The sequence below is a fragment of the Ceratotherium simum genome, chromosome 7 (assembly GCF_057802395.1).
Source record: "Ceratotherium simum simum isolate JZ-2026a chromosome 7, ASM5780239v1, whole genome shotgun sequence".
NCBI lineage: Eukaryota > Metazoa > Chordata > Mammalia > Perissodactyla > Rhinocerotidae > Ceratotherium > Ceratotherium simum.
In genome coordinates this window covers 28891325-28914376 of record NC_141906.1, presented here as the reverse complement: position 1 = coordinate 28914376, position 23052 = coordinate 28891325, and the positions used below count along the sequence as shown (strand labels likewise).

General features: G+C 43.6%; 1 protein-coding gene across 2 annotated transcripts in view; it reads right to left on the bottom strand.

The window, feature by feature from the left end:
- Window positions 1–23052, bottom strand: part of RNF121 (ring finger protein 121) — an 85888-nt gene that overhangs the window by 6619 nt on the left and 56217 nt on the right. For both annotated transcript variants that reach the window (XM_087433385.1, XM_087433386.1), the window contains 3 exons: window positions 13997–14151; window positions 11188–11295; window positions 8212–8332 (listed from right to left, as the gene is read on the bottom strand). In XM_087433385.1, the coding sequence (XP_087289511.1) occupies window positions 8212–8332; window positions 11188–11295; window positions 13997–14151 (384 nt within the window). The remainder of the gene's footprint in view (window positions 1–8211; window positions 8333–11187; window positions 11296–13996; window positions 14152–23052) is intronic.

Sequence of the window (23052 nt, the reverse complement as noted above, 5' to 3'; positions counted from 1 at the left end):
ACTAAAAAAATAAATGTTTACATAAGAACTAATTATTAAAAATGCTAAAAATAAGAACTAACTGTTAAAAAGGCATTAAAAGAGCTATGAAAAAACACTGCAGTGAAAGGGGTTCCTAACTAAGCCTAGGTCATCTGAGAAGGCTTCTTCCAGGGAGCGACATTTTAGGCTGAGAGATAAAGGATGGAGTTAGCAAGATGAAGAAAGGCAGAAAGAGAGGCCCTGAGGCAGGGAGGAGCTTGGTGCACTTGAGATACGGAAAGGAAACTAATGTGGCTAGAGGGTTGTGAGAAAGAGGAAAGCAGTAAAACCTTACTGGCCACATAAAGAATTCTGAACTTGAAACAGGAAGTCATCCACAGGCTTTATTTAAGTAAGGAGTAACATGATCAGACTCAAATTTTTAAAAGATCACTCTGTCTTCTGTGTGAAAAATAGATTGGAGATGAGGCCAACTTAGATTCAGAGGGACCAGCTAAGAGACAATTACAATTCTTTAAAAGCTACAGATGATGGAAGCCTGTGTTAAAGACTTGGCTTAGGCTAATTTGATGGCAGTAAAAACTGACAGAAGTGGACAGACTGATGATGCCAAATAGACAGCTATCGGATAGTAAAGGTCTGAAGCTCAGAAACAAGATTTGGATTAGAGATCTGGAAGCCATAGAAAAATAAAAGGGAAATACCTAGATGAAGAGCAGAGGAGATGGCTTAGGCTTGAGCTCAGGGGAACAATAACATTTAAGGGGAGGAAAGTTAGTAGAAGAGACAGAAAATATCAGAGAGACAGAAAGAAAACCAGGACAGGGTAATGTCACAAAAGCCAAGAGGGAGAAACTTTTTTTTTTCTTTTAATTTAGTTTTTTTGAGGGAGATTGGCCCTGCATTAACATCTGTTGCCAATCTTCCTCTTTTTTTCTCCCCAAAGCCCCAATACATAGTTGTGTATCATAGTTGTAGAGTTGTAGCTCTTCTATATGGGATGCCGCTTCAGCATGGCTTGATGAGCGGTGAGTAGGTCGACGCCCAGGATCTGAACCAGCGAACCCTGGGCCACAGAAGCAGAACGTGTGAACTTAACCGCTACGCCACTGGGCAGGCCCCGGAGAAACATTTTGTGTGTGTGTGTGAGGAAGATCAGCCCCTTCCTCCTCTTTTTGCTGAGGAAGATTGGCCCTGGGTTAACATCCATGCCTGTCTTCTTCTACTTCTACTTCTTACTTTATATGGGACGCCGCCACAGCATGGCTTGACAAGCAGCGCATTGGTGCGCGCCCAGGATCCGAACCTGCAAATCCCGGGCCACTGAAGCGGAGTGCGCGCACTTAACTGCGATGCCAATGGGCCAGCCCCCAAGAGAAACGTTTTTTAGGAAGGAAGGAGTGGTTGCGTCAACTGTGCTGATGACTGCTGAGATCAGAATTAGTCGCCAGAATTAGTGACACAGTCACTGGTGATCTGAGTAAAAGCCATTTCAGAAGAAGGGTATGAGACGAGGTCAGATTAGGATGGGTTAAGGAGTGAGTGAAAGGTCATCAAAAGGAGACAGGAAGTTTCTATAAAGTTTAGCTGTGAATGACAAGAAATGAGTCAGTAGCTAGAGGAGAAAGTGGGTCAAAGAAAGCATGTTTTTGAAAAAGAATGCTTACAGGTTAATGGGAAGAGCCCAGTAGAGAGGGAGAAGTTGAAGTCATGGATGAGGAAGGGAAGTCAACAGCATACAGGGTCGCGGAGCAGGCAGGAGGGTATGGAGTCCAGAGTACGGGTGGGGCTGACCTCTGAGGGGAGAAAGGGCACTTACTCCACTGTAACTGGAGAGAAGGAGGAAAAGGCGGGTGCAAACATAAGTACATCAGTAGATATGGTGTCAGGAAATTGTGGGAATTCCTGTTGGTTTCTAGTTTTCCAGGTAAATAGGAGGAAAGGTCACCTGCTGACAAGGAAGTGACAGAGGAAGGGGTGTGAGAGGCTGGAGAACGGAGAAAGTTTGAAATGGAGGTTACTCAAAGTGGGAGATTAAGCTCTCCAGATAAACACGGTAAGATTTCTCCTTCGTAGGACAGGACTACTACTCCTGGCCTCCCACGGTATTGGGAAGACTCATTGAGAAAACATGTAAAACCATAGCACGGGAGCTTCCCATAGTAGGTGCTCAGGAAATATGACTTCCATTCCACACTACTGAACATCACAACTTGTGCCGTAAAAGCCTTGCAAGCTCTTCTAGTCCAACCCCCTCTCAACAGGTGAGACTGATGCCCAAGGAGGAGAGCCGCGCCCGAGGCCAGAGAGAGCTGGTGGCAGAGCTGAGATGGTGCCTAGTCAGTTTGAGCAGATGATTTCAGAAACACTTGAAAAACTGAATAAAATATCCACTTCTCAGGGTTATAGTAGAGCGGATTCCACGTCACAGAGCAGTCTGAGATGACTTCAGACAATAGATGGCATCAAGAAAGAATTGGCATTTACTCGTGATTATGATTTGTCTGTTCTATGTCTTGCTCTGTGTGCTGGGTATGAAGAAGATACAAAGACAAATCCTACAGGGCCCCTGTGCTCCAGGTGATTACAGATATAAAATCTGTAGCTTTACAGTACAGCAGTACTGTACAGTAGGTACTGGATAAACGGTAGCTACCACCATCTTCATCTACTGAGTGTTTGCCATGGGCCAGGCTACTCTGCAAAGTGCTTTACACTAACCCATTTGTTCCTTACAACAATTCTCTAAGTCTAGTAATATTATTACAGCTAAGAAAACAAAATCAGACAGGTAAAGTAACTTGCTCAAGAGTTCCTAGCTAATTAAAAGTGGATTAGAATTTGAAACCAGGTCTGTCTGACTCTAACCCCCTAGCTCTTTCCAATACTTCAAGCCAGATGAAGGGGCAGCTAGTCCTGTCCTGATGTTATCTGGGGCCGCTGAAAATTCAGGAGGTAAATCTGGGGCACAGGAACTTGCTCAGAAGACAGAAAGAGTGAGATAGGACACATGGCCCAATGTAGCATAATGTGTTACTACCCTGCTTGACCAGTAATTCTCTTAGAGGAAGAAGCTCCAAAAAATAGGCTTACTTCACAATCCTCTACCCCACACCCACCCCAACATGACTTTTGGGTGTAAATGGAAACTACACTGACTGGCTGTCACAAGCTTATGACCTCACGGTGACCAGCTGGAAAAAACAGATACCATCCAAGGTTCCCTTGACTCAGCTTAAGAAGACTGACTTAGTTTATATTACAAATTTCTTCACGTGAGGTACAACAAAGAGCTGTTCTACACTAAACTGACTAGTGTAGCAATGAAAAGGAATCGAGAATGCTTGTTAATACAATTACAGAACCTCATGGTTTCTTTTGTAGGAACCCCGAAATTAATCACAGACCTTTTTTTAGGTCGAACCACTCTCAAGGAGGACCCAGAGATGAATCAGACCTAGTTTCTGACCTGGAAGGCAGAACAGCTCCAAAATCAACTATGACTCTCTGGGATAGGAGCTATGATCACAGAATGTACAAAAGACTATGGAAAATGACTAGGACTGAAAATGTGGTATATACATACAATGGACTATTATTCAGCCCTAAAAAGGAAGGAAATTCTGACACATGCTACAACAAAGGTGAACCTTGAGGACCTTATGCTGAAGGAAATAAGCCAGTCACAAAGGACAAATATTGCATGAGTCCACTTACATGAGGTACCTAGAGTGGTCAAATTCAGAGGCAGAAAGTAGAATGGTGCTGTCAGGGACTGTGGGGAGGGGCGATTGCAGAATTATTGTTTAATGGGTACAGAGCTTCAGTTCTGCAAAATGAAGAGTTCTATGGATGAATGGTGGTAACGGTTGCAGAACAACGTAAATGTATTAATGCCACTAAACTGTACACTTAAAAAAGTTTAAGATAGTAAATTATATGCTATGTGTATTTTACCACAAATTTTTTTTTATAATTTTATTTATTTACTTTTCTCCCCCCAAAGCCCCAGTAGACAGTTGTATGTCATAGTTGCACATCTTTCTAGTTGCTGTATGTGGGACGCGGCCCCAGCATGGCCGGAGAAGCGGTGCGTCGGTGCGCGCCCGGGATCCGAACCCGGGCTGCCAGCGGCGGAGTGTGTGCACTTAACCGCTAAGCCACGGGGCTGGCCCTTACCACAATTTTTAAAAAATGACTAGGGCTGGGCCGGCTGGGCCAGCCCCGTGGCTTAGCGGTTAAGTGCACACACTCCGCCGCTGGCAGCCCGGGTTCGGATCCCGGGCGCGCACCGACGCACCGCTTCTCCGGCCATGCTGGGGCCGCGTCCCACATACAGCAACTAGAAAGATGTGCAACTATGACATACAACTGTCTACTGGGGCTTTGGGGGGGGAAAAAAAAAAAAAGGAGGAGGATTGGCAATAGATGTTAGCTCAGGGCCAGTCCTCCTCAGCAAGAAAAGAGGAGGATTAGCACGGATGTCAGCTCAGGGCTGATCTTCCCCACAAAAAAAAAAAAAAAATGACTAGGGCTGCTACTAGAAGTGGGTGATAGTAGTGCTAGTAAAGGCTGCCCCTGGTACATTGTAGATGGTCGATAAATAACTGTTGCTTGAATAAACAAATGAATGAGTTGGCCACTGAATGCGTAGAAGGCTGAAGTCTCCTGGCTTCCTCAAATTGCCTTCCCCAAAGCATTGATCAGATTCTGGCTTCAAGGCCAGGGATATTCTCGAAATTCAGTTGCCATGGCTCAGGGTCCCAGGTCTTCCTGAGCAGACCAAGGCCCACTTGACCAAAGACTGGGGCAGAAATAAGAGAGTCCTTGAAGTCTCAGGGTTGGAAAGAACTGTAAAGGTAGTGCAATCTGTCTCTTTATCCCGTGCTGGAGTCCCTTCTCCAATACTCCTGCCTGGTCTAATCTGTTGGCATCCTGAGCCTTAGCAGAAGGCCTGTCACTGAGTCTCAGCAATATTTGCTGTGAGAAACAATGAATGAATGAACTCCTGGTGACTCACCCAGGACTATCACAAGCCATCCTAGTCTTCCTATAACCCACTCCTTGCCCCTGAGGTGAGGGCCTGGAGAAACAGCAAACTGCTTGTCTATGGTTACGGTCAGCAAGGTCACATTCTGTTGGACTGGAGTTGGTTAGAGTGGCTCCCTTGGAAGAGACAGCTGGATAGAGTGGCTCCTCTGAAAGGGATAGCCATTCTCAATGTCAATTCCCTAGGGAAGAGGTAGATCCTCACATAAGATACCAGGATTCAGAGGCTGGCCTGAGGTAGAGCGGAGGGAGCAGCATATTTTTGTCTGGAACACAGGCTCTAGGTCGAGACATTTGGAGGACAGGAGTTGTCTAGATGAGGATTCTAGGTGGTGGGTGCGAAGACAGCTCCCACTACACAGAGGTAGGCTGCGAGTTGGATGAGGCAGGGTCTGGAGGCCCTGGAAAGCAGGCAGCCCGGTAAGTCAGATTAAGCTCATTAAAGTACTCATGGTTTATCTTCCTGCTATCATCCTCAACCCTTTAATAAGGTCTGATGTGAATACTTGATCCTTATGTTCTTGTGCTAAGAGGTACAGGGAGATATAAGGGTTTATCTTTCCGGCAGACTGTTAAAGAATGAGCATGGAGTGGTAGGGGTAACTAGTGAGGTCCCAGAAAAGGAAGGAGAATATGAGGGGTCAAGAGCTGGTGTTTGAGGCACTCTCCACTCTAACAAGAAAATCTCGCACCAGGTCTCTTAGTGAGGCTGGAATTTATCATCATTAGGAAATTATCTTATTAGGGATTATCATTTGTAATCACTGGAGCACCCAATAATTCTTCCCAAGAGCATGGAAAGAGGCCCAGCTCAAATCCCATTTTGGGGAGGCCAATGTAACGATTCCATCTCCTAGAGGAGAAGATAACTTTTGGATCAACTCTGAGCTCAGTTCCATTTGGACAGAGGGAGGATTCCGTAGATTGGTTATTAGTGACCCACCTGAGGGAATTAAGGCTATGCTTAAATTGGCAGCTGATAATAACCTTGAAATAAAGTTGGCAACAACTTGGGAAAATCAGAGAATTGGTCCTGTAAAAACGCAATGAGAAGAAAAAGAAACCACTAGAGGGTAACGGACAGGATACTGGCAAGAGTCACCCTGAAAAGCTGGCTATGCCACAGAAGCAGTCCTAGTGAACAACTGTTGCTGGGAGTGAAGTCAATAATTAGACAGTCCAGGGTCTGGAAATCTCTTTTGGGGAGTGAACTGGTTAAAGGAAGATCTGAAATCTACACAAATAGATAAGAGACAGTGAAATGTAGCTAAAACATAAGACAGTTGTTCAAAAAAGAATCTAACAGGCTATCCATAAAGGGACCCATGTTTTCAATTTGATCCATTACAGGAAAATGAAAAATAGTCCCATGATACTGAGAAACAAAGTCCTAGACCTAAAACTATACTTGATTAAAGTTACCCAAGGTGATAGCTGAGAGTATTCTGTTTAACCCGAACTGCACTAAGCCTACCGGCTTTGGCACAAATGACATCGCAGCAGCACTGACAGACACATTTGCACAGCAAGGAGCCCCCCACCTGTAAAACTGCCTCAAACTCTCCAGAAGTTCCTGAGGGGCCTCACACAAAGTCAGCACCAATCTTTTCCTGTTCTTCTCAACTGGTCCCCATTGATACCTGCTGCCTAAAGGCTAGGACTGGTATCTGGATGCTCTAAGGGAAACTACTTCCCTGATATCCTCCTAAGGTTCTCTCCAAACTGCCAAACCTTGATGCAGCAAGAACTTCTGAATGCCCTTCGGTCCTCCTTCATCAGACAGAGTCAAACATATTTCAGCACAGAATTGGAGAAACGTCCATTAAACCTGGAAATATTCCTTCTTAGAGTAGGGTCTAATGGGAGAATACTGAGGTAGGGAGCACTTCTGTGTTGTTTATATAATGACAAAGAGAATGAACTACCTTTAGAAACAGCAAAACAGCAAAGATATATTTCCATTTTGAAAAAAATAAATAGGGATACTGACTTGGGTTTCTTAGACTGGCTGTTACTTTACCCATATTTTAAGCTTGAAGAATCTCTCCGTGGTCTCCACTTAGTCCTCTTGCAGCATTTCCTATCTCAGTGAAAAGTACACCATCCAAGGAGTTGTTTGAGTTAGAAATGTCAGCTTTGATAGCTATCTTTCCTTCATATTTTTTCCTTCAGTCTCCAGAACCAATCTATATCCAGTTCCTGTCAAATTTACTCCAAAATACTTCTCAAATAGTCCACTCCTCTCCCTTTCCACCATCTCTACCCTAATCCAAGCTACCTTCATCTTGCCCAGACTCTTACAATTGTCTCTCAAATAGTCTTAAGTGGTCCACTCTAATCTGTGGACCCCTCTCCAATCTCTTCTCTACCCAGCAGCCAGAATGATCTTTTCAAAGTGCAAAGCTGATGATGTCATTTTCTGTCTTAGCCTCCTAGTGTGTTTAGTACAAAAATCAAAATCTTTCATAAGGCTTTTTGTAGTCTAGCCTCTGACAATTTTTCCAGATACTTCCACTACATTCTCAGCCCTACAATCATAGCAGCCTTGGTTCCTCGAAATGCCCACCCTTTTTCCTACCACAGGATTCTTACACATGCTATTTTCTCTATCTGGTACATATTTCACTTCCCACTTCATCTAGTTAACTCCGACTCATTGTTCAAGTCAGCTCATAGTCACTTCTTCAGGGAAGCCATCTTTGAGCCCCAAGACTAGGTCGAATGCCACTACTATATTTGTTCATAGCATCATGAACCTTTCCTTCATAATACTTACTAAAGTTATAATTTTATATTCATTTGTGTATTTACTACTTTAATACCCGTCTCTGTCACTAGAGAGTAAACTCCATTTGGGCAAGGACCATGTTTATTTTTATACCTTTGTAATTCCAGAACACACACAGTGTCCAGACACATAGGAGGCATTAAATAAATATTTGTTGAATAAATGTTAAGTTCCTGCAGGGGAAAGTGGTTCTTTCCTATAACAGCCCTCAAGTTAAAAATTCCAGGGTACATGTGAGAGCTGGCTTTCCAAATTTTAAGCAAGGAATCTCCACACATACCACTCACATCTTGAAGGATTTTATACACTTATCTCTTCGGTCAAACAAGTGACGCTATCTTGAACTCTTTGGAGATGACAGGAGGCAGTATAAAGAGCTCAGGTGAACTTACCCCTATGGTAGACGCCATGTAGTCTGCACACATTTCTGCAAAGTCCCGCTCAAGAACTCCATAGTAGAGGCCATAGAAGAGGAGAGAAATGCCAAAGTCCATGGCATCTTCTGGTTTGATCCTGTAAGGGAAGCAGCATGACCTGTAAGGGCTGCCCTGAGACACATTCGCTTTGAATTACTACTCTGGGACACAGAAGGCAGCACTTAAAGTAGGAAGGCTCAAGGGCCAGAGCAAGTGTTGGCAAACTAAGACCAAATCCAGCCTCCTGCCTATTTTTATATTGCCCATGGGCACCACTTGAACAGGCTAGCACTGTGAGCTGCAAAGACCAAGCCAGGGTATCCCCTTCTGCTGCTCTTCCCCACTCTGTTCCCAGGCCTGCCTGCTCTGACTGGTGACCAGGCCTTGCAGCTGCCTAGGACCCGCTCTGGTTGGCACCTACATGTTGGGGACTCTGCTGTTGGAAACTGCGGGACACCAAGCAGTGGAATTTCAGTCTGGAAGTTGGCAACTCTGGCAATTCATTGAGTTGCCTCATCTCCAGCTAGCTGCTGAGGTTGAAATGGCTGAGCCCTCCAAAAGGAGGGAAGGGCACACCAGGATCTGGGTGTCACTAGAGCAGAGAGTGAAAATGATCCCAGGGGTCACAAACCCTGTCAGGCCCCTCCTTCTGAGAATGTCTCATCTAATGGCAAGTGGGCAAAAAGTATGCCCACCATCTGAGGCAGCCCACCCGGGGAAACCGGGTGGGCAAGGGAGGCGTTTTCTCTCTCGTTATAAAAGTCTGTATAATACCTAGATTTTGCCTTTTGTCCCACAAAGTCTAAAATATTTATTATTTGGCCCTTTATAGAAATAGCTTGCCAACTACAGCTTTAGGAAAAAAAAGGTAAAATTAGTCAGTTAGTAAATACATAACAGTTACCATAAAATTTTAAGTTGCATCTATACATATTCTGTGCCATATCATTAAAGTTAAATTTTGGTCCAAGTCTATTTACTAAGAAGGAGAAAGATCTTGCCTGTAATATTAGGAGGTTTGTTTTAATAATTCCAAGGACCAAGGATTTACAACCTTGAGTCTATAAATGTTTATCATAGGAAAATTCATTTTTTAAAACATTTGTACCAGGAACTGTATGTGTTCACTTAAAGTTGTAAACTATATCCTAGAAAGTTGAATTTGCTCATCAATCTAGTCATATTTAACTACTAACTAGACATCATGATCTTACACCAATTAACCTGACTAGTTACATAAAAATGGTCAAGATTCTCAATTCTGCTTTCCTCTTTGTATAGTTTATACAAACTATGTAGTTTATACAAGTAAAATCAAACTATAATTATAGAATAAATATCTTTAAAACATAATGCAGAATCTTGATTTTTGTTTTTTTAACCACACAGGTTAAGATGATTTCTGGAAATATCTTGGTTTTCTTTGATGAGATGTGTTAGCCTCTACACCGATGAGTTCCTGTAAACCTTTGTGGAGCCTGTTTAATCTTGCAGCCTGTACTACCCCTAGAAGTGTAGTACATGGGTGTCCTCTCACTATATAAAGTAGGACTTAATCCTTTCCATTTCAAAGAGACTCCTGCCTACAGTGTACTAGGTTTGGGAAAGAGGCCAGTGTCATGAATTTAAATTTGAATCCTAAATCTCTTTAGTTTCAGGGCACTGTCCCAGGCTTAGGACTTCTCATAATCCACAGCCCACCGTCACCATTACATCAGCCAGGAAACCCCATTTCCACCCTCTTCTGCCCTACTTAGTGTACCCTCCAGTCTCAGAGGCTAGGATTTCTCAGCTTCCGCCTCATTTTTGGGTGGGGGAATCTATATGCTGATACAAATCTTTTGGAAAGCTTATGACAATATGAAGCAATAACCAGAATCCCTCTCCTGGTAATGTAACCTTAGGAAGCAACACAGCAATATTACCTGTGATAGCACTAAAGTGAAAAACAACCTAAGTGCCCAACAGTGCAGCAGGACTTAAACATCCACAGGTTAACTTTCTAGAACTATTTCCTTAGAAATCTGATGGAGGTGGAATGTCAGCTGTGTTACAAAGCAACAATGCTTATATGTCAGATATGATCTGTGATTACTACACTACATCTGGACTGGGAGATTCTTAAAACTGGATGTGTTCTTTGCGGGGCAGGTGGGGGGCTTCTGGGCCAAAGACCACCCCTCTGTGAGGTCTCATTCCCTCACATCTCAGCCCTGGGACTACTGTGAAGACTTGTGCAGACACTGCCCCTGCTGTTTCCTGTCTTGTATCCTTCTGGGTGGGTCTGTTGCCAGATGTGGCCAACCTGTCGCATGAGTTCGATTGTCTAGTCCAGGGGTTGGCCAACATTTTCTGTAAAGCGTCAGATAGCAAATATTTTAGGTTTTGTAGCCCATATAGCCTCTGCCACTATTATCCAACTCTGCTGTTTTAGTGCAAAAACAGCCTGAGACAATGTGTAAAAAAATGAGTGTGACTGTGTTTCAGTAAAAATTTTTTTTCTTTTGTAAAAACAGGTGGCAGGCCAATTTGGCCCACAGGACATAGGCTGCCAACTCCCAGTCTCCTTAAACATAAAACCACTCAGGTAGAATGGATGTTGCAATAAACAGTATACACATAGACAACGAAAATCCTTCTACTAGGGTGGCAGAGTCATGGGTAACTGGCTATAATCATTATCCTGCTTACTTTTGTTATTACACTTTTCCACTAAAACTTACATTCCTGGAAAATATAACCAATGATTTGGGACTCTGACTTTGTATATATCTAGACATTCCGCAAAAATCCTGAAGGGCCCACCCTCCTATCCCCCACAGCCCAGGTCTCTCCTACCCTGGCTGCCATGTCCCCCTTATTAACACCCAGGACTTGCAGCAGGAAGAAAGGTACATCTCACCAGCTCCTCCTCCCCACACACCAGCAAAAACAAAAGCAAAAGGTACTCACTTGAATAATAAGCTAAGACCAAAGAGGGTAAACATGACAGCCATGTAGCCAACGATGCCAGTGGCATAGCTGATTTTATAGATCAGCAGGAACCACTTATAAACCAACCTGGAGAAAGGAGAGAAAATTAGTATAGCTGACTCGGAAACTCTGGCTGAGGGGCCTCTGGACCACCAGAATACTTATTCTCACATCAATGGGGACATCACGCTCTTTGCTGAAGACTTATTGTGCCACTTCAGCTACTGTACAAAGTTGGTCACTCCCTTCATTACAGAAACACCTCCGTATACCAGGGAGCTAGTGCTTTGTATTTTCCTGGTCTCAGACCAAGAGAAGAAAACAGAGCTTTAAAAGGAGGTTTCAGCCTCAAAGAGAGAGCACAGCTGGCCTTAGACAGCTACGTCTTCTCAAATTCAGGTTAGTTGGATAAGGAAGGGAAAACTAGTAACCATGGCTATGCTCACAAGGGAACAGGTCGGGAAGGCTGTTCTTGTCAAGAAAGAATTCAAGGGAAGAGGAATAAGGGGTAGAATTAGCTACAAGCTTTTGTACATGGGCATGGTTAATCTGAATACTGCTTTGCTCCTATCCACAGGGCAATAATGAAATGGATGATGTCCAATGAATTTGCTTCTGAAATGATTTTTTTCTGGAGGAGAAGGGATATGGAGGGAGTCACTCAAAGAATACCTTTGAATTGGATCTAAGTGTGTAATGATGGCGGTGGAGTGGAGCGGGGCTGCGCAATGCTTCTGATGGGGAGCACTGTTCCCTAGGATCCGATAGAAAGCTGTGTGGAATCCGGCTCGTTGACCCCAGCTAGGTTCAGAGAGGAAAGACGGTTCCCTGAATGTACCAAGCCTTTTAAATGCTATGGGGGTAGGTCCCTGATATTAGGATATCATCTATCTGTGATAAGAGCTATTGAACAATTTAGCAATTTGCTTGGATAACCAGCACAAGCCTACTTGTTACTGCCAAGCCTGCTGCGCCCCAGGAAGGAAGCTCAAGGTCCCTGCCTGTGCCTCCCTGATGTGGCTAAGCAAGGGGGGATTGGCTTCTCAGGCTAGGGAAAGGCCTCAAACATCTTGCAGTGCCTGCTCTCAAAGACCACAAATAGCTCCATTATCCGGGGCTTGCACTGATCAGACGGGAGTGAGATACAGTGGAAAAGATGTGGAATCTGGATTAAGTGAGGTTTATTAGCTGGGTAACCCCAGGCAAGTTACATCACCTCTCTGAGACAAATTTACTTATTTGTAAAACGGGAAAACCGTGCTACCTTTCTCCCTGGATTGTACAGAGCCCATTTCCTGGTGTATATGATACGTGCACAATAAATGCTTCAAGAATAAACGCGGATGTTTATGAAAGTGCTTAGAAACTGTAAAGCATTATCAAATGTTAGTTATCATTACCTAAAACCTCCCACGTTACAGACATATTTTCAATAATTTTAGCTAGAAGTTGATACTGTTTGCTACTTGGTGACTCCTAACATGCTTTATTACACTTTTTCTTCCTATCACTCTACATGAGATAGCAACTATCGTCACACTTTTAGGGATAAAGAATTCAAGGCTAAGAAAGGTGAAGTCACATAGGTTACATAATTAACAAGTGGCAGGGCTGGAGTTTCTACTCCACATCCATCTGGCCCCAGAGCCTGTATCTTCTATAATGGCCCTTAACATAAAGTAAACAACCACAACCAGAGAGGATCATCAACTGTACCTTGAAGATAAATTTTACTTTGTGCAATGAAACTCAGACAGCCAAAGAGAGGCCTGCGGTAAAATGCAACATAAAAGGCAGGGGAAAAGAGCAACTGAAAATGGGAAGACTTTGGATCAAGTAGTCACAACTTTGAGGCTGGCCAGTTCCTGTGTTGGGCTCTTGTGGACCTGTACACACATCTCTCAGAGCACTTACCAACTGTACTGAGACAGCTGCTTTCTTGTCCATCTCCTCCATTAAACCGAGCACTCCTTGAGGGCAGGGACCATGTCTTATCCAGCTCTGTATCCCCAGCGCTCAGCACAGGGCCTGACACATAGCAGGTGCTTGTTGAATGAATGAATGAGAAAACCTCTTTCTTTCTGTCAAGTACAGATATTAAATAACCTCACAAGCTGGTTGGGAGGATCAAAGGAGAAATGCATTTGGATAAAATACAAAGAATTATACAGGCAGGGGCTGCTTTGTGACCCAAGAAGGAAGTACTGTTTGTTGGAAAAGTACAAATTTGCTGAGATTCATTCATTCAACAAAAATTCACAGAAAGGCTCCTCCTATGTGCCAGGCCCTGTGGCAGGGCCTGGATATACACTGACAAACAAAATGGAGGTGGTTCCTGATCTCATAGTTATAGTTTAGTGGGGGAGATAGACACTCAAACTAATATTTAGTTATAAATTGCGAAAAGTTCTATGAAGGAAAACTATAGGGCACTATGAAAGAATATAAGAGAAAATCTAATTTAGAGATCAGAAAAGGGTTCACAGAAGAAAACATTTAAAATGAGACTGCGATGATCACCACGATTTGCTTACTTATTCTGTTTGTTTTTAATATAAACAGACCTTGATACAAACCATAAAGTAAGCTATAGGTAAATATTTTGAGGTTTTTATCTGTGAATGGGGGGTAGGTCTCCCAATCAGCTTGTTTTGGTGGGGCCCTGTGCCAAGTAACCTTGGCAGACAAAAACTGCAATTTTTCAGTCTAAACTGACCCCCATCCCCGGCATCCCAACCCGTCAGCTTCAGGAAACCTAGCTTCTCATCACCACTACCTCAACTCTCACCTTGGCGTTGTCTGTACTAGTGGTTTTCGGGTGGCTCGGAAGGTGACAAATGCTGTGACAGCAGAGAACAAGATCCAGATCACTAGGAACCTCCACCAGTGCAGCTTCACTGTGAAATAGAGGGGAACAACCCACATCTGAAAGAGGGTCACCATCTGAAACACAAACACAAGCACTTCAGCTCTAGGCAGCGCCCTCTGCAGCTCCATCCACAAGTCCAGAGTGCATCCTGTATGTTCCATTTTAGCCTGATCCTCTCCCACATTTCCAATTTTGGATAAAGGCACCCCCAATGATCTAAGTTATACACCTGAGCCCATGCTTTTTTTTTTTTTTGTGAGGAAGATCAGCCCTGAGCTAACATCCAATGCCAATCTTCCTCTTTTTCTGAAGAAGACTGGCCCTGGGCTAACATCCAATGCCAATCTTCCTCTTTTTCTGAAGAAGACTGGCCCTGGGCTAACATCCAATGCCAATCTTCCTCTTTTCCTGAAGAAGACTGGCCCTGGGCTAACATCGTGCCCATCTTCCTCTACTTTATATGGGATGCCGCCACAGCATGGCATAACAAACGGTGTGTCGGTGCGCACCCGGGATCCGAACCTGTGAACCCCAGGCCGCCGAAGTGGAGTGCGCGCACTTAATTGCTGAGCCACTGGCCAGCCCCCTGAGCCCATGCTTGACATCTCCCTTTCATCCCTCACTCAAGTGTTTATTGTATATATTCTTTCCTTCCCACTTGAGCCTCTGTTGTTCCTTGCCTGGCTGACTGTAACAACCTCTTTGGTAAGTCTCCCTGCATTCAGTGTCTCCCCCTCCAATCTACCCTTCCCAGGAACACTGGAGTGGTATCTAACACAGTCTTGAACATGTCATTCCCTGCTTAGAAAACCCTCTAAGGATCCCCTGCATATAGGATAAGATCCAACATCCTTAGACAGGCAGTCAAATCTCCCACAATGTTACCCCAAACTACCATTTCAAGGGTCACCTCTACCACTCCCCCAGCCTCTAGTCAGACTGTGCCCCTCAGCTAAAACATCCTTCCCACCTGCCTTTCTACCTGATGGTATCACATCCAAAACACAGGAAGCCTTCAGCCTCCTTTCCAGGCAGAATGAGTCATGAGTTTCTAGGGCTCCAAAAGCATTTTCTTTCCTACCATCTTTCTAGTGCTTATCTAGAGTATGAGGCTGGATTCAAATTCATCCTCCACCCCAATGTAAACTCCTTGAGAGCAGGGACTAGGCTGTATTCATCTGTTTCCTCTGTGCTAGAAAACCGGCACATGACAGATCCTCAATAAATTCAGATAAATGAGAGGAAAGCAAGACTAGACCCCTAAGAGGGAGGCACATTTCTGTTTTAAAGAATGCCTACTTTACTTTCTCCTCTTTTAGATCTTTACCTCAGACTTGTTAGTTGAAGAGGTCCAAATTATAACACAATTCGAAGTCAGAAGTGTGGACTAATCACCAGTCTTCTGCTCCCAGTGCCTCCTAACTCCCTCCCTCAACCACCCAGCTTTCACTAGATGTCACTCTTCTCAGGTGAGTAACAGGTGTAAAAAAAGATAATTAGCTCAATGGAGGCTTTCTTGCTGATGTCATCAAATGAAATGAGAGAACATTTTAAAAAAAGGGGAAGGTAGCTATGGAGAAGAAAATGGCAGCTAGTTTCCTGAAGTTCCATAGCATAGAAAACTTTTGAGAAAGTATTCACTCTTGGGAATTTCTAGACCAGTGCTGACCAATCAAAAAATAATGTGAGTCATATATGTAATTTTAAGTTTTCTAGTAGCTAGGTTAAAAAAAAAAACAGATGATATTAATTTTAATAATATATTTTACTTAACCCAACATATCCAAAATAATATCATTTTAACATTTACTCAATATTAAAATTATTTTTTTGTATTAAAGCTTTGGAATCTGATGTGTATTTTATATTTATAGTATATCTCAAAAGATACTAGTCACATTTCAAGTGCTCAACAGCCACGTGGGACTGGTAGTACCATACTGGATAATGCAGCATGGAGCATCTTTTTAGTGTTTAGTTGTCTATAGCTACTACTCTCGTATAGACTGCCCTATGGCAAGAAAAAGTGTTAGTTTTTTTAGTGTTACTTTACATACAAATAATAAGAGAGACAGTGAGAAAAGAATGGTGGGCAGAGCACTTTGCTTTAGAGCTTCCAGTTCTGTGTGCCCACTGGTGCTGGCTGCTGGTCAGTGAACAACGCAGCCTCAGCATCAATTCTGTGCAGGAACACCACTGACTCTCTGAAGGAAGCAATCCAAAATATTCTGGAGTTACATAAAAAGTGTGGAAGCACTAGGATGTGCTAACAAAGGGCTACTCAAATAACACTCCAGGTGACATTCTAGGAGATATTGGGAGGAGACCACGAAAAGACACAACAAACAACTACAGATTATTTAAACTAGGGGATAAGGCAACCAGAATCACAATACTAAAAGGGGTAGCTGGAGACGGGATGTGGAAAGAAGGGCTACAGGGTCTTTAGCCTTCACATTGTTTGCTTTAACAGGCCCCCGGGATGTTTACAAACAGTAGGCCCAGAGACTAGAGAAGAATCAAATCACATGGTCTGGCCACAATTGTCCTCTCTGAGAAAGAACAGGAATTCCTGGTCTCCTTCCAGCTTTTCCAAAAACTTGCCTGTTGCATAAAAACAGTCAGCTGCCGGGCCGGCTGGTAGCGCAGCGGTTAAGTGCGCGTGCTCCACTCTGGTGGCCCGGCGTTCGCAGGTTCAGATCCTGGGCGTGCACAAACGCATCGCTTGTCAAGCCATGCTGTGGCGGCGTCCCATATAAAATGGAGGAAGATGGGCATGGATGTTAGCTCAGGGCTAGTCCTCCTCACACACACACAAAAAAACCAATCAGCTGCTCTAAGAGCCTCTTTCCCACTCCCACCAATCATCTAGCCTGTTCTGAGGGGGACTCTAGTGAAGACACTCTTCTCTATGTGAGCTGCAGCTCTGCACATTTTGCGTTTGGTGAGAAGCAAAGGACCTGGATTCTACTCTGGGTTGAACAAAGACATAGTCAGGAGTAAGTGTACACGTCAGTGCAAAAGGAATGAAAAATCTTGCCTTGTTTTATAACTTTCAGACTTCAAACTTTAAGGGTGTAGAGCTACTCAACTCACATCATGAAAAAAGAGGCGAGAGGAAAGGAAAGGAGGGAAGGAACTTGGGGACAGGATTAGGCTCTTTGAAACCAGATGGCCCAGTAGAAGCCCAGAAGACCTGGGTTCTAGCTCTGTTCTGCCTCCAACTCACTGGGTCACCCTAAGGAGGTCTTTCCTCCTTGAAGGAAGGGTTTGACTTGATTTTTCAAACCCCTTCAAGTTCTAATATGCTAAGGTTCTGTTAAGCAGCCTTGTATGTCAGAATTCCTGGAAGAGGAGGCAGCATCAAGTATTTACTTTGCATTTAATGGGAAGAAGAATGCAGACATAAATCTGACTTCTAGTCCCTGTCCTCAAGGCCTAGCAACAGTCTAGCAGCAGCAGAAAAACATAAATCAAACCCTTAATGATTCTATTAATCTTCAGACCCTTTCCAGAAGTCCAAATAGAAATCATTACAGAACAAACGAACAAAGTAGAATGATATAATACAGTGAAATGACCAGAGATTTTAGAATTAAAGAGATCTAGATATGAATCCCAATATAGCTATTTACTATGCCATCTAAGGCAATCACTTAACTGTGATAAGCCTCAGTTTTCTGAACTGTAAAATGGGGTTACCAATATCTACTCTCATAAGGTTGCACGGGTTAAGTGAGTTAATGCAAGGAAAGCTCTTAAAACAGTGCCTAATAAGGTAAGCATTCAATATAAATAATGTCATAAATATAACGTAAGCATTCAATATAATAGCTCTTAGGGCCGGCCCGGTGGCGTAGCGGTTAGGTTCACACGCTTCACTTCGGCGGCCCAGGGTTTGCAGGTTCAGATCCCGGGTGCAAACTTGCACACCGCTCATCAAGCCATGCTGTGGTGGCATCCCATATGCAAGATAGAAGAAGACTGGCATATATATTAGCTCAGGGCCAATCTTCCTCAAGCAAAAAGAGGAAGATTGGCAACAGATGTTACCTCAGGGCCAATCTTCCTCACCAAAATATATATAACAGCTCTTATATTTAAATGGAAGTAATGAGGGCTGGCCCCGTGGCTTAGCGGTTAAGTGTGCGCACTCCGCTACTCGTGGCCCAGGTTCAGATCCCAGGCGCGCACCGACGCACTGCTTCTCCGGCCATGCTGAGGCCGTGTCCCACATACAGCAACTAGAAGGATGTGCAACTATGACATACAACTATCTACTGGGGCTTTGGGGAAAAAAAAAAAAAAAAAAGGAGGAGAATTGGCAATAGATGTTAGCTCAGAGCCGGTCTTCCTCAGCAAAAAGAGGAGGATTAGCATGGATGTTAGCTCAGGGCTGATCTTCCTCACAAAAAAAAAAAAAAAGAAAAAGAAAATGTAAATGGAAGTAATGTATATAAAGTTCTTATTATGGCTTCACATGGTCAAAACTGCATAGAGTCACATACATAAGGGAGCAAAGACAGCAATGAGGCAACCAAAATAATCAACATATTAAAAATGGTAGGGTTACAGTAATTTCTTTATAATGTTTAATTTCCTTTCCAGGAAAAATAAATGATCTAAAAACACAAACCAAGGATTTGAGGCAACTTTCAGGTATCTAGGCACTCTCCACTAGGGAAGCTTGAAAGCCAGATTCTGCTCAGGGCCTAGAAAGCAGCTGCTGGGATCAGAGCCCAGTGCCTGACAAGGGGTCAGGGCAGAGGGGCAGAGTGAACAGAATAGTCTACAATGTGAAAAATGCCTGGTTAATTTATTTATTTGTTTCTACTATAGAATTCATTGGCATTTTGCTCAATAAATAAGTTGAAGCTTCTTCATTAAAGAAGGCATATTTAATGGCAGGCTTGGCAATAAATGGCTGAAAGCTACGCAAGATTCTCAGAACAAAGACGGGGACTCTGGTGCCACCTGGCGGCAACACTTTATGCAGACACGTTTGGTTCAGTAGTTTGCTCAGTACTTGGGCCTGATGCTGTGGAAGGCACAAAATAATGGGAAGCCTTGGCTCTAATTTCTCTTCCAAGATTTGGGATGATGAGACAAATGCATGAATTGGGCAGCCATGCAAAGCATCAAGTAGTGACACTAGAGTTCAGAGGAGGGACGTAGCTGTGTGGGCAGGAGCTGTCAGGGAAGATTGCCTGGAAGAGGCAGAGCTCCCGCCAGTTCTAGAGGAGGCCTGGATTTGGCCAGGCGGAGGGGAAAGAGAAAGGTTCATCCTTCTTTCCCTAAATCTGCAAATACAAAGTTGAAGTGAAGACTAGCCTGGAACCAACTCACTGATTCATTCAGCAAACCTTTACTGAGGGACAATCCCAGCTTCTCCCATCTGGAAGGTAAAAACAGCAATATCCCACTTCTCTCCCCATGAGGCTACACAGTTGAGATGACGATACTAGATGCTATCGGTAAGACTTTGCCCATATTTAAATGGACTGTCTTTTTTTTAATTGAGAGCCTACCATCACTGGAAGGTGTCTTAGTAGAGATGGAATTAACACTTGATAATTATTTCTAATTCATATGAAGGTGGACAAGACAACCTCTCGGTTTCTTTTATCTCAGAAACTATAACTCACGAAACAGAAAAGAGTCCCCAGATCACATCTTTCTCTGGGCACCAGCTGCCTTGTCAGTCTGCTGATGCTTGGCACTTCTGATTTTCAGGATTCTCATCACTTCTGTATCTCCCTATCTTGTGGAGCAGGGATCACCCACCACGCTTGGCTGAAAAGGAACACTGAGGATGAAATGAATACTATAAGTCCAGGTACTAGAACAAAGTAAGAGACAGCTAATAGAACAATCAGCTTGAAAAAAATGGTGATAAATGGAAAGAGGTCAACTGGAGGGAGGTGTCTGGGACAAGCTCCACAGCTCTGGTCAATATTTTCATGAATGATCTGGATGAAAATACAAAGGATCTGCTTACCAAATTGTGGATATCACAAAGCTGGGGGAGAGGGTCGAGGCAGTGAACACGGAAAACAGAAGAAGCAAGATCCAAAATAAAGCTTGTTCCTAGAGTTCTAGCTCTAACATTCTATAAGCTAATAAGCTGAAATGAAGAACCAAAACCATATGATGAAACCTAACCATCTACTCAAGTATAGATGGGGGAGGAGTGACTTAAGAGCAGCTCATGTGAAACAGACCTAGGGGTTTCAGCTGACCACCAATCCTCAGGGAATATATGCCAACAGGGCCACTGCCACAGCAACTTGAGGTTGCTTCACTAGAAATATACCCAGAATGAAGGAGGTAGCAGCTCTGCTGTTCTCTGCTCTGTCAAAGCATCCTTGAGGCCCTAGAATCAGGTCTTGAGACCACACTGTATAAAGAATCCTGATGAACAAGCACGCCCATAAGGGAGCAGCCAGGATTACAACAGGTTTGGAAACCAAATCACATAAGAAACAACTGAAGGCACTGGGATATGAGGCCCAGAGAAGACTATAGGAAGGCATGGCTGCTACCGTCAGTTATCTGAAGGTCAGTCAGAGGCCCAGGAAGCAGATACATACAGTGTAGTTTCTGTGACCTGGTAGACTCCACACACATTGCTAGAATACTCTACAGGCAAGAAACTTGATTGGCAATTCCCTCCTACCACACCCCTGGCAAATGCTCATCCATACCACACGAGGCAGGCTATTCACTTGCTAATAGATGGGCTAGACAGTTCTTCCCTGATGTCGATCTGAAAAATCTCCCTTTGTGTTCCTTCTGCCTCGGGGTCCAACTCTTGTCCTCCAGAGAGGCACAGTAAATTTACTCCCCGTTTCTTGTGACTACTATCCTAATACCTAGGATTATGTCTTCTTCCCAAGTCTTCTCTCTAGGCAAAAGAGCCAGTCAGGCAGTCATTTAACAAACATCTACTGAACACCACATTAAGAAGTGGGGAATTCAGAGATAAAAAACAAAACCTCCTCAAGAACTTAAGTCTACTGAGAAGAAAAAGGCAACTATAACGCAGTATGATAAGTGCTACAATGGAGTAAGCCCTGGTGGCCAAGAAAGTACAGAGGAGAGATGCCTCACTCAAGGAGGGGGAACCAAGGAAGGTTTCCTGAAGAAAGCACCTTTGATCTCTGTTCTGATGGCCTAGTAGGTGCAGGTGGAGAAAGCCATCACGATGAGTGCTCCAGGATCAGGGAACATGGTACCCTTGAAAGAGTACAACTAGTATTTGAAGGAGGTGTGAGAAATGAGCCTAAAGAGGTAGGCAAGGCTCAGAGGAGGCTGATGTATACATCACACTTAGAAGTTGTTGTTGTATTCCCAGGAGAAAAGTTTTTCTTTCTCGGAAAGTGGATTACAACCCTTTACCATCTTAGTCAGCATTCTCTAGTCACATTCTAGTAACCCTCTTAATGTCTCAGTCTGAGAAAAATCTATAGTAGTTTAAAGATTTCCAGGTAGGAGATTTTGCCACTCATCCATTCCAGGAGGGATAGCAATTCAGGGGTTAGGAGTTTGAAAAGATTTTATATTTGGTAACAGACAGAGATGATGAAAGCTTCTCCTTGGAGATCTTTAAAAATAGGATAGATACTTTTCCAGGCATAAACATATTCCTTCCCCTCACATCCCTGAGGGAGCTAAGGGGTGAGTAATATTAGACTCTCTGGATAGATGATGAAAACTGAGCTACAGAGAGGCCAAAAAGCAAGTTTGGCCTGGGATAGGTTTCCAGTCCAGATCTTCTGTCTCCCAAGTCCTGCCTCCCTAGCACCATTCACTGAGTTTGTGGGGAAACTCTGGAAATGCCGAGGAGGCAAGATGATGAAGAGTAAAGTGGGGGCGGGGGGTTGTGAAAATACCCGAAATACCTGAAGGAAAATCGGGGGGTTAAAACAGAAATGACCATGGCAGAAACTGACAATTTCCTGAAGCTTTTCAGAAATCTCAAAAAATGGCTGAGTGCTCTATGGGAAGAGCACTTAACCAAGAATCAGATTTGGGTTGTATGGCCAACTCTCCAATTTAATGGTCACGTGCTCCAGCAAATCTCTTCAGGATTCTGCACCCCTGGTTTACTAATCTGAAAAATGGGGATAAATCCCTACCCTATCATATAAAGCTGTTGTGAGGTTCCAACGAGATAGCAGATGAGAAAAGTATTTTTTAAACATCAACAAATTGAAACTATAAGCAGTTTAAGGTATTACCATTGTTGCTGTTCTTGAAAAGAATAATACCTGAAATTTAGATACAGAAAACAGTAGCATCTCTTGCTCCCAATAGCAGTTAATTTAGACAGTTTCTCTTCTTTTAAGGTGAAGGTTGGACTTGAGCCCCCAAGTTAGAGAGAGAAGTTTCATACTTTTCATAGTGAAACCAGTAGGCTGGCACACTTGCTCATCATCAGTCTCATGGCTGCAACACCATGTTGCTCTAGGTCCTAGAGTCTAGGACAGTGTTTCTCATCAGTGGTGAATTTGCTCCCCAGAGGACATTTGGCAATATCTGGAGACATTTTTGGTTATCACAATTTGGGGACGTGTGCTACTGGCATCTAGTGGGTAGAGGCCAGGAATGTTGCTAACCATCCTACAATGCACAGGACAGCCCCTCACAAAAATAAAAAGTTATCTGGCCCAGAATGTTAACAGTCTCCCTACTGGGAAACCTGGTCTAGGAGAACAGAGCTAGTATTTTTCCACCCAGTGGTCATGGCCACTGAAAGGCAATAGTGAAGCAAAGAAAATGTCTTTCAGTGTGAGAGAAATGGAGCCTTATCGATTAATCCCATCATTTCCTGGCATGCCATCAGAAGCATTTTTTTGAAAGCTCTGACAGCTAATCTCAGTTCTAGTTTCTACTACTCAATAACAATGCCAGGGCCTTTCCTTTACACAACATCCTCTGGGGAGCTGTTTTGTTTTGATTCTTTTTTAATCTCA